Raw genomic sequence first — 12,150 nt, 5'->3', positions numbered from 1 at the left:
TATGAAACCCCACACACCCCTATCGGTGTCAGGAAACACTGTGGGACCCCTCACAACTATAACAGAGTCCTGACCCAGTGTGAGACACCACCAACCCCTGAAAGGGTCTTGACACACTGTGAGACACCACACACACCTGATATGATTCAGATACACTGTGAGACCACACACACCCGTAACAAGGTTCGGATACACAGTGAGACCCCAGACACTTCTGACAGTATCCGGACACTGTGAGACCATACACATCCCTGACAGGGTCCTGACACACTGTGAGACCCCACACACTCCTGACAGGGTCCTGAAACACTGTGAGACCCCACACACCCCTGACAGGGTCCTGACACACTGTGAGACTCCACACACCCCTGACAGGGTCCTGACACACTGTGAGACCCCACACACTCCTGACAGGGTCCTGAAACACTGTGAGACCCCACACACCCCTGACAGGGTCCTGACACACTGTGAGACCCCACACACTCCTGACAGGGTCCTGAAACACTGTGAGACCCCACACACTCCTGACAGGGTCCTGACACACTGTGAGACCCCACACACTCCTGACAGGGTCCTGAAACACTGTGAGACCCCACACACACCGGGCAGGGTCCTGACACTGTGAGACTCCACACATCCCTGACAGGGTCCTGACAAACTGTGAGACCCCACACACTCCTGACAGGGTCCTGACACACTGTGAGACCTCACACACTCCTGACAGGGTCCTGACACACTGTGAGAACCCACACACTCCTGACAGGGTCCTGACACACTGTGAAACCCCACACACCCCTGACAGGGTCCTGACAAACTGTGAGACCTCACAAACCCCTGACAGGGTCCTGACAAACTGAGAGACCCCACACACCCCTGACACGGTCCTGACACACTGTGAGACCTCACACACCCCTGACAGGGTCCTGACACACTGTGAGACCCCACACACCCCTGACAGGGTCCTGACACACAGTGAGACCCCACACAACCCTGACAGGGTCCTGACACACTGTGAGACCCCACACACCCCTGACAGGGTCCTGACACACTGTGAGACCGCACACACCCCTGACAGGGTCCTGACACACTGTGAGACCCCACACACCCCTGACAGGGTCCTGACACACTGTGAGACCCCACACACCCCTGACAGGGTCCTGACACACTGTGAGACCCCACACAAATCTGACAGGATCCTGACACACTGTGAGACACCACACACCGCTGACAGTGTCTTGACACACTGTGAGTCCGCAGACACCCCTGACTGGGTCCTGACACACTATGAGACCCCACACACCCCTGACTGGGTCCTGACACACTGTGAGACCCCACACACCCCTGACAGGATCCTGACACACTGTGAGACCCCACACACCCCTGACAGGATCCTGACACACTGTGAGACCCCACCCACCCCTGACAGGGTCCTGACACACTGTGAGGCTCCAAACACCCCTGACAGGGTCCTGACACACTGTGAGACCCCACACACACCGGGCAGGGTCCTGACACTGTGAGACTCCACACATCCCTGACAGGGTCCTGACAAACTGTGAGACCCCACACACTCCTGACAGGGTCCTGACACACTGTGAGACCTCACACACTCCTGACAGGGTCCTGACACACTGTGAGAACCCACACACTCCTGACAGGGTCCTGACACACTGTGAAACCCCACACACCCCTGACAGGGTCCTGACAAACTGTGAGACCTCACAAACCCCTGACAGGGTCCTGACAAACTGAGAGACCCCACACACCCCTGACACGGTCCTGACACACTGTGAGACCTCACACACCCCTGACAGGGTCCTGACACACTGTGAGACCCCACACACCCCTGACAGGGTCCTGACACACAGTGAGACCCCACACAACCCTGACAGTGTTCTGACACATGCTGAGCCTCCACACATGGCTGACAGAATACTGATACACTGAGACACCACACACACTGGGCAGGGTCCTGACACACTGTGAGACCCCACATATCCAGTCATGTTCCTGACACACTGTGAGACCCCACACACCCCTAACAGGGTCCTGACACACTAAGAGACCCCACACACCCCTTTCACGCTGTGAGAATCCACACATCCCGACAGTATGCTGTCACACTGTGAGAGCCCCATACACAGTCCAGGCACATTGCAAGTCCCCACACACCCATGAAAGGGTTCGAACACATTTTGAGATCCCGCACACCCAAACCAGCCACCCACAGTGCATGTGCTGATCAGCAAATCTGCCTCTGCATTTTGAATCAGTGATGCTAGGAGGGGGAAGCTGTGATTCCCTGACCTGTTCCTTTCCCACTACCCTCTTTGCTATGTCTATACACCACATCAACACAGGGGATTAAAAGTTTCTTCCACAGGAACAATGCTATCTGTGGCAGTAGTGGGATGTTGTCCAGTACGGGACAGTCAGGGGTCAGTAAACTACCAGGGAAATAGTCACTTTCACAGCACAGTTAATGTGGAAATGTGATGATCTGGTGTTTATCTAGACCAGGCCTCTCTGTCCAGTCAGGGGTCTTTTAATCAAATTTACTTTACTGCACGAACATCCATTGATGAATCCAATTAATGCATTAGCTTTGAGCTAACTCATGTGTGTTTAAATACTGATTTCTGAGTTGAGGCATCTAACCGTTTGTCCACTGTCTGTTCCCATGGAAGATGTTCAACAGAAACACAAGGAGACTCTGCGGGCACAAACTGGAACACTGAGAGTGAACACGATCCTGATGAGGGAGAAGGTGAAGGTTTTCCAGCTGGTTGATCGATACGCTGAGCTCACGGTCATTTCTACTGTTCGAGATCGGAGACTGGTGGAACATGAGCTGCTGGCAAGAGGCAGAGACCATGAGGAGTGGAGAGAGAAACATCTCCGCAGAAAGCTGGAAAAAATCCGGACTGATCAGTTGTTCCAGAGCAGTTTTTCTCAGAGTAAATCCAAATCTGGGAGTTCAGCAGCAATGGCTGGAGTCCCGGGGATTGGGAAAACAACAATGTTACAAAAGATTGTTTATGACTGGGCCACGGGGAAAATATACCAACAATTCCAGTTTGTCTTCAGTTTCAAATTCCGGGATTTAAACAACATTAACTGCAGAATAAACCTGAAGGAACTGATTCTGGATCAATATCCTTACTTTGGGAATATCCTGAGAGAGGTCTGGAAGAACCCAGAGGGTTTGCTGTTTATATTCGATGGTTTGGATGAATTCAATGACAAAATTGTTTTTACTGACAGTCGGGGAGACACAGAACCACGGTCCACGTGCACAGATCCTGAGTTCAAGTGCAAGGTGTCTGACATTGTGTATAGTTTAATCCAGCACAAGCTGCTCCCAGGGTGTTCAGTACTGGTGACCACCCGTCCCACTGCGTTACATTTACTGGAAAAGGGTGAGATCAGTGTCTGGGCTGAAATCTTGGGATTTGTTGGTGAGGAACGGAAAGAATATTTCATCAGGCATTTTGATGATCAGACGGTGGCGGCAGCTGTTTTCAAACACGTGAAGGAGAACGAGATCCTGTACACCATGAGCTACAACCACTCCTACTGCTGGATCCTCGCTCTGGCACTGGGCCCCTTCTTCACACAAAGAGTCAGGGACCCACACCGAGTTCCCAAGACCATCACCCAACTGTACTCCTACTATATTTACAACATCCTGAAAAACCACGGCCGTGAGATTGAGAACCCCCGTGATGTGTTACTCAGGGTTGGTCAGATGGCCTTCAGAGGAGTGTCCGAGAGGAAGATTGTGTTTACAGATGGAGATTTGATCAAGTACAATCTGCAGCCTTCCCAGTTCCTGTCCGGGTTCCTGATGGAGCTTTTGGAGAGAGAAGATTCTGCCCGGAGCATGGTGTACACATTCCCACACCTCACCATCCAAGAGTTTGTAGCTGCAGTCGCACAATTCTTGATTTCAGATGGCAGAGATATTATGAAACTCCTCACTGAAACTCACAACACGACAGATGAGCGATTTGAGGTATTTCTCCGTTTTGTTGCTGGTCTCTCCAACCCAATGACAGCTCGGGGCCTGGTGGAGTTTCTGGGTCCATTTCCCAATGAAACAACCTGCCGGGTGATTGACTGGGTGAAGGAGGAGGTTAAACACCGGAGTGTAAACACAAAGAGTGAAGCTGGTAAAAGGAGCCTCCTGAACACGTTGCACTACCTGTTTGAATCTCAGAATCGTGGACTGGCTCAGGCCGCACTGGGATCTGTGGAAACACTTTCATTCAGTGGAATGACACTGACCCCGATTGACTGCGCGGTCCTGTCTCATGTCATCGGACTCTGTGATACAATAAAACACCTCGACCTGGGGAACTGCCACATTCAGTGTGAAGGAATCCAGCGGCTGGGACCCGGGCTGCACAAGTGCCAGGAGTTGAGGTAACTTGATTTATCTCTCACTCTGAACTGTGAAACTGTTCCATTGTGTTGTTTCAATGTAAAGGGATTTGCTTAAAACTGCAGTAATTCAGATTGTGAAGAATTGTGACAAATGCCCAGGGGATCGGTCAGTAATTCCCCAAGGATGGGAGGGTTCTGTGGTTCCTTGTGAAGGGATGTTGGAGACTTCTTCAGATCAGTGAACATCGGCCATTGGCTTAAAGGTAGTAAATCACAGGAATGGTCGTGTTTCTCGCTGCCTGTGACACGTCCATTGACAATGTTCCTTCTCACTGTGACTGACACCCAGACCGACACTGACTGTAGCAGGTGGGTCAGAGATTCACACCCCCTTCCCAGTGAGGGACAAGAGACCGTCAGCAGACTGTCCCAGTGAGAAGGAAAGAAATACCGTTGTGAGATTGTCCTCCCCTGGTCTTCACCGTGTGTGACTATCACCATCAGTCCACCTGTGTGACTGTGCTCACTACCAGCTACGCAGACCCCATGGGCGCATCTCCTCTCCCGATTGTGGGTCTCAGTTCTTACCCACCCATCTCTTGCAATCTATTTCTGGATCTTCTTATCCTATTGGATTACCTTTTCCCTTTGGTATAGTGCTGTGGGACTTCTCATCCTCATTCCCCTTCCTCCTGCAGAGTCTGTCTTCCCATCCCTTTTCCTCAGGTGGGGACTCTTCCACCGTCTCCTATCAACATTTCCATATTCACAACTCTTCCTCACTGTGGGACTATCTCCCATCCTTCATCTCTGCCCCTCCCGATCCTATCACATCAGGAACACTTTTCTAACCATCAGGGAAAGAGACAGAATATGTGCAAACTAAATTACTGACATTCGGTGAATACGCTGGAGCTGGACAGTGAGGTACATTGACAGTGATGGGAACCTCAATCAGTGATGTACTGAAGGGTTTAATGTTTCCTGAAATATCCGAGTGAGAGAAATTCCCTCAGACCCATGGTTTGAATTACTTTGTTCATCAATCTGTCTGTTTGTGTTTAGACTTGGGGAGAATGAACTCGGAGATTCGGGAGTGAAATTGGTGTCTGTGGCTCTGAGGAACCCGGAGTGTAAAATACAGATACTGTGGTAAGTACCAGACTGTGGGAGATTGTGTTTACAGTCACTGGGTGTCTGACACTGAACATTAATGTGATCAGTAATTGTGTTACTGATAAACACTGGGGATTTGTACCGTCTCCTGTCTCTCTGTGTCCTTCACCCTCACTCTCTCTCATCTCCAGGCTGTGGGATGTCGGCCTCACAGATTCTGGCGTCGAGGATTTCGCCTCCGCTCTCAGTACAAACCCATCACTGACGGAGCTGGACATGAGTGAGAATAAACTGGGAGATTCAGGAGTGAAACTGGTGTCTGCAGCTCTGAGGAACCCGGAGTGTAAAATACAGAGACTGTGGTAAGTACCAGACTGTGGGAGATTGTGTTTACAGTCACTGGGTGTCTGACACTGAACATTAATGTGATCAGTAATTGTGTTACTGATAAACACTGGGGAATTGTACCGTCTCCTGTCTCTCTGTGTCCTTCACCCTCACTTTCTCTCATCACCAGGCTGATCGATGTCGGTCTCTCAGATTCTGGCGTCGAGGATCTAGCCTCCGCTCTGAGTACGAACACATCACTGATGGAGCTGGACATGAGTGAGAATGAACTGGGAGATGCAGGAGTGAAAATTGTGTCTGCGGCTCTGAGGAACCCGGAGTGTAAAATACAGAAACTGCGGTAAGTACCAGACTGTGGGAGATTGTGTTTACAGTCACTGGGTGTCTGACACTGAACATTAATGTGATCAGTAATTGTGTTACTGATAAACACTGGGGATTTGTACCGTCTCCTGTCTCTCTGTGTCCTTCACCCTCACTCTCTCTCATCTCCAGACTGCGGGAGATTGTGTTTACAGTCACTGGGTGTCTGACACTGAACATTAATGTGATCAGTAGAAACAAAGAAAACCTACAGTGCAATTCAGGCCCTTCGGCCCACAAAGCTGTGCTGAACATGTCCCAACCTTTGAACTAACTAGGCTTTCCTCACAGCCCTCTATTTTTCTAAGCTCCATGTAGCCATCCAGGAGTCTCTTCAAGATCCTGCCGTATCTGCCTCCACCACTGCCACTGGCAGCACATTCCACACACTCAAAATCTCTACGTAAAAAACTTACCCCTGACATCTCCTCTGTAACTGCTTCCAAGCACATTTAAAACTCATGCAAGTCATCTTAGCCCGGGGAAAAAGCCGCAGACTACCCACACGATCTATGTCTCTCATCATCTTATACACCTCTATCGGGTCACCTCTCATCCTCCGTAACTCCAAGGAAAAAGCCCGAGTTCTCTCAACCTGTTCTCAGAAGGCATGCTCCCCAATCCAGGCAATGCTGACTATTCCTAATCATATTTTGCCTCTCCAGATGTTCATAAATCCTACCTCTCAGGATCTTCTCCATCAACCTACCAACCACTGAAGTAAGACTCACTAGCCTATAATTTCCTGGGCTCTCCCTACTCCTTTTCTTGAATAAGGGAACAATATCCATAACCCTCCAATCCTCCACAACCTCTCCTGTCCTCACTGATGATGCAAAGATCATTGCCAGAGGCACAGCAATCTCCTCCGTTGCTTCCCACAGTAGCCTGGGGTACATCTCTTCCAGTCCCGGTGACTTATCCAACATGATGCTTTCCAAAAGCTCCAGCTCATCCTCTTTCTTAATATCTACATTCTCAAGCTTTTCAGTCCACTGCAAGTCACCCCTACAATCGCCCAGATCCGTTTCCGTCATGAATATTGAAGCAAATGATTCTTTAAATACCTCCACTATTTCCTCTGGTTCCATTTGTAGTTTTTCATTGTCACACTTGATTGGTCCTGTTCTCTCACATCTTATCCTTTTGCTCTTCGCGTACTTGCAGAATGCCTTGGGGTTTTCAGTAATCCTGTCCGCCAAGGCCTTCTCGTGGCCCGTTCCAGCTCTCCTAATTTCATTCTTAAGCTCCTTCCTGCTTGACTTATAATCTTCCAGATTCATATCATTACCTAGTTTTTTGAACTTTTCGTAAGCCCTTCTTTTCTTCTTGACTAGATTTACAATAGCCTTTGTGCACCATGGGTCTTGTACCCGACCATTCTTTCCATATCTCATTGGAACGTACCGACTCAGAAAGCCACGCTAATATCCCCTGAACATTTTCTACATTTCTCGGTACATTTCCCTGAGAACATCTGTTTCCAAATTATGCTTACAAGTTCCAACCTGATAGCCTCATAGTTCCCCTTACTCCAATTAAAGGTTTCCCTATCTTGCCTGATCCTATCCCTCTCCAATGCTATGGTAAAACAGATAGAATTGTGATCACTATCTCCAAAATGCTATCCCTGTGAGAGACCTGACAGCTGGCCAGGTTCATTTCCCAATACCAGATCAACTGCAGCCTCTCTTCTTGTAGGTTTATCTACATATTGTGTCAGGAAACCTTCCTGAACACACCTAACAAACTCCACCCCATCTAAATCCCTCACTCTAGGGAGATGTCAATCAGTATTTGGGAAATTAAAATCTCACACTTCAACAACCCTGTTATTATTACTCCTTTCCAGAATCTGTCTCCCTATCTGCTGCACGATGTCCCTGTTTCTATTGGGTGGTCTATACAAAACACCCAGTAGAGTTATTGACCCCTTCCTGTTCCTAACTTCCAACCACACAGACTCTGTAGGCCATCCCTCCATGACTTCCTCCTTTTCTACAGTCATGACACTATCTCTGATCCACAGTGTCACAACCCCACCTCTTTTGCTTCCTTCCCTGTCCATCCTGAAACATCTAAAACCCGGCTCCTGAAGTAACCATTCCTGCCCCTGCACCATCCAAGTCTCTGTAATGGTCATAACATCATATCTCCAAGTGCTGATCCATGCTCTAAGCTCACCTGCTTTGTTCATAATACTCATCACATTAAAATAGACACACCTCAAACCATTGGACTGAGCGCGTCCATTCTATATGACCTGTCTATCCTCCCTTTCACATTGTCTCCAAATTCTCTCTATTTGTGAGCCAACCTCCCTTTCCTCCATCACATCAGTTTGGATCCTACCCCCCAGCAATTCTAGTTTAACTCTCCCCAGTAGCTTTAGCAAACCTCCCTGCCGGGATATTGGTCCCCCTGGTAATCAATTGCAACCTGTCCTTTTTGTACAGATCACACTAGCTCCAAAAGAGGTCCCATTGATCCAGAAATCTGAATCCTTGCCTCCTGATCCAATCCCTCAGCCAAGCGTTTATCCTCAACCTCACTCTATTTCCATTCTCACTGCCACATGGCACAGGCAGTAATCCCAAGATTACTTCCTTTACGATCCTGCTTCTCAATTTACTTCCGAACATCCTGTAGTCTGTTTTCAGGAATTCTTCCCTTTTCCTTTACCAATATGTACCACAACCTCTGGCTGTTCTCCCTCCCACTCCAGGATATCTTGGACACGATCTGAAACATCCCGGACTCTGGCACCTGGGAGGCAAACTACTATATGCGTTTCTTTCCTGCGTTCACAGAATCACCTATCTGAACCCCTAACTATAGAGATCCCTATCACTGCTGCCATCCTCTTCCCCCAGGGAGGCCGTCCCCCACCTCCAGCAGTACTCAAACAGGAGCACATTGTCAAGGGGGACAGCCACTCTCTAGTACCTCTCTAGGTACTCCCTAGTACCTGCCTCATGCCCTTCACTCACCTGACTGTGACCCACTTCTTCAGTCTCCCGTGGCCCCAGTGTGACCACCTGCCTGTAACTCCTCTCTATCACCTCCTCGCTCTCCCTGACCAGACGAAGGTCATCGAGCTGCATCTCCAGTTCCCTAACTCGGTCCCTAAGGAGCTGCAGCTCGACACACCGGGTGCAGATGTTGCCGTCCGGGAGGCCGGGAGTATCCAACATCTCCCACATCTGACACTGAGCACAGAAAAGCAGCCTCACATACATGCTCTCTGTCTGTACTGTAAACAGATAACCTACCTCGCCTCGACCCTTTATCGCCGAAGCCCCGTTGAGCCAAAGCCTTCCTACTCTGTCTCCCGCTCCTCTGACGCTCGCTCTGTAAATTTGTCTTCCTTTTAAACTCTTCTCGCTGTTCTCACTGGCCGACTTGCGCAGTCGTGCTGAAGAAAAGAAATTAGTAATGGAGTAACTGATGAACATGGGATTTCTACCGTCTCCTGTCTCTCTGTGTCCTTCACCCTCACTCTCTCTCATCTCCAGGCTGACCCGTGTCAGTCTTTCAGATTCTGGTGCCGAGGATCTCGTCTCCGCTCTCAGTGCAAACCCATCACTGATGGAACTGAACCTGAGTGGTAATGAACTGGGAGATTCAGGAGTGAAGCTGGTGTCTGCGGCTCTGAGGAACCCGGAGTGTAAAATACAGAAACTGTGGTAAGTACCAGACTGTGGGAGATTGTGTTTACAGTCACTGGGTGTCTGACACTGAACATTAATGTGATCAGTAATTGTGTTACTGATAAACACTGGGGATTTGTACCGTCTCCTGTCTCTCTGTGTCCTTCACCCTCACTCTCTCTCATCTCCAGGCTGTGGGATGTCGGCCTCACAGATTCTGGCGTCGAGGATTTCGCCTCCGCTCTCAGTACAAACCCATCACTGACGGAGCTGGACATGAGTGAGAATAAACTGGGAGATTCAGGAGTGAAACTGGTGTCTGTGGCTCTGAGGAACCCGGAGTGTAAAATACAGAAACTGTGGTAAGTACCAGACTGTGGGAGATTGTGTTTACAGTCACTGGGTGTCTGACACTGAACATTAATGTGATCAGTAATTGTGTTACTGATAAACACTGGGGATTTGTACTGTCTCCTGTCTCTCTGTGTCCTTCAACCTCACACTCTCTCATCTCCAGGCTTGACAAGGTTGGTCTCACAGATTCTGGTACCGAGGAACTCGTCTCCGCTCTCAGTACAAACCCATCACTGACGGTGCTGAACCTGGGATTAAACTCGCTCACAGACCGATCTGTCTCCGCTCTCTACCGCCTCATACTGACCCTCCCGATTCTGGAGTGGATCTGGTGAGTGTTTGTGTTAATGTTCAATGTGATAAAATATCAGCAGATCTACGGGTTTTCTGGTGATATTTGTCTGTGAGTGTTGTTGAAACATTAACCCCAGTACCCTGTTACTGCCACTGTTGTGTAATCTGTTTATTTCATCTTTATTCTCCCATCTGTTTCAGCCTGGGGTCGAATCAGTTCAGTGAGATCGGGGGTAAGGAACTGAGATGTCTGCAGGGAGTCAGACCCGGACTGAGAGTGATCCTGTGACCATCTGAATGTGTGAACATCCCTGTCTGTGGGATGGTGGCATTTTGTCCGATTCTCCGCCCTCCCCTTTAATGCCGGTCATTACCTTTAATGGCCGTGCCAGATTTAATTCCCAATGGTTTTAACGGAACCGGCTCCAGTCTCGAGCTCGGTGACATCGGAAGCCGTCCCACAGTGACCTATTTCCGCCTCTTGTCTGGCGGCCACCTGTGTGGGTTCGAGACTGCCCCAGGAAATACAAAGACCGGATGAGCCCGAGGTCCAGTGCTCAGTCTGGGACATCGGTGTCCTGGGGTGGAATTATCCAAGGTGACAATCCTTTTCCTCCCTTTGCTGAGGACGGTGCATACGACAGCCTGGCCAATATAATGATGTTAAATTGACAAATCCCTCGGCAGTGACCCTGGATCTGCAGCGATCCCGAACACGGCCCGGAAGTGTGATTTTATAATCATCGGTTCCCCGATGACGGTGAGAAACGGGACTGATTATTCAACCGGTCACTCGTTGTCGCCGGTCAGTTAATTGTGTGTGACTGTGACTGAGTCGGGAGCAGCTTATTTATTCCCGCACGTCAGCAGTTCACACATTGTTTAATTTACATTTGTCATGATGAAATCAATAAACCGCTGTAGCTTCCTGTCCTGGTGCTGGACTCGAGTTTTATTTGAGGTTTCTGCTGCCCCCCGCACCCTGTGCACTGCAACAGTGGGTCGGAGCTCCTCACACTGACACAGTAGCATCTCAGCTCCAGGCTGAGGGAGGTCGGACTGCCAGAGTCTGGGTGTCCAGGATCTCATCTCCAACCAACCCACATCGTGGCTAACTGCCCCGCATCAGATAAAATCGACTATAATAGAGGTGTGTTCATGAAGTCCCAAGTACAAGACGGATGGGGGATTAAATACCAGCGTTAACGGCGGAGTGAAGTCCCTCCACACTGTCCCATCACCCACTCCTGGTGTCAGACACAGAGTGAATCTCCTTCCGCACCATCCCATCACTCACTCCTGGGTTCAGACACAGAGTGAATCTCCCTCCACACCGTCCCATCACTCACTCCCGGGGTCAGACACAGAGTGAATCTCCCTCCACACTGTCCCATCACCCAGTCCTTGTCTCAGACATGGTGTGAATCTCCCTCCACACCGTCCCATCACACACCCCCGGGGTCAGACACTGTGTGAATCTCCCTCCACACTGTCCCATCACACACTCCCGGGGTGAGACGAGGAGAAAATCTCCCTCCACACCGTCTCATCACATGCTCCTGGGGTCAGACAGAGAGTGAATTTGCCTCCCTCTGCGCTGTCCATTTCGCCCTCTCCTGTTCTGTGGCGTGAGATTTTT

General features: G+C 49.7%; 1 protein-coding gene across 1 annotated transcript in view; it reads left to right on the top strand.

The window, feature by feature from the left end:
- LOC132387344 (NACHT, LRR and PYD domains-containing protein 12-like) overlaps positions 1–11,442 on the top strand; it is a 43,607-nt gene extending 32,165 nt beyond the window's left edge. Inside the window, exons 8-15 of the mRNA XM_059959692.1 lie at positions 2,688–4,425; positions 5,452–5,538; positions 5,694–5,864; positions 6,020–6,190; positions 9,729–9,899; positions 10,055–10,225; positions 10,381–10,548; positions 10,713–11,442. Of these exons, the coding sequence (XP_059815675.1) occupies positions 2,688–4,425; positions 5,452–5,538; positions 5,694–5,864; positions 6,020–6,190; positions 9,729–9,899; positions 10,055–10,225; positions 10,381–10,548; positions 10,713–10,800 (2,765 nt within the window). The 3' untranslated portion in view covers positions 10,801–11,442. The remainder of the gene's footprint in view (positions 1–2,687; positions 4,426–5,451; positions 5,539–5,693; positions 5,865–6,019; positions 6,191–9,728; positions 9,900–10,054; positions 10,226–10,380; positions 10,549–10,712) is intronic.
- The last annotated feature ends 708 nt before the right edge of the window (positions 11,443–12,150 follow it).

This window comes from Hypanus sabinus, unplaced genomic scaffold (assembly GCF_030144855.1).
Source record: "Hypanus sabinus isolate sHypSab1 unplaced genomic scaffold, sHypSab1.hap1 scaffold_176, whole genome shotgun sequence".
In the NCBI taxonomy this organism is placed as follows: Eukaryota; Metazoa; Chordata; class Chondrichthyes; order Myliobatiformes; family Dasyatidae; genus Hypanus; species Hypanus sabinus.
Note: the sequence above shows the minus strand (reverse complement) of the source record. Positions and strands in the feature narration are given on the sequence as shown.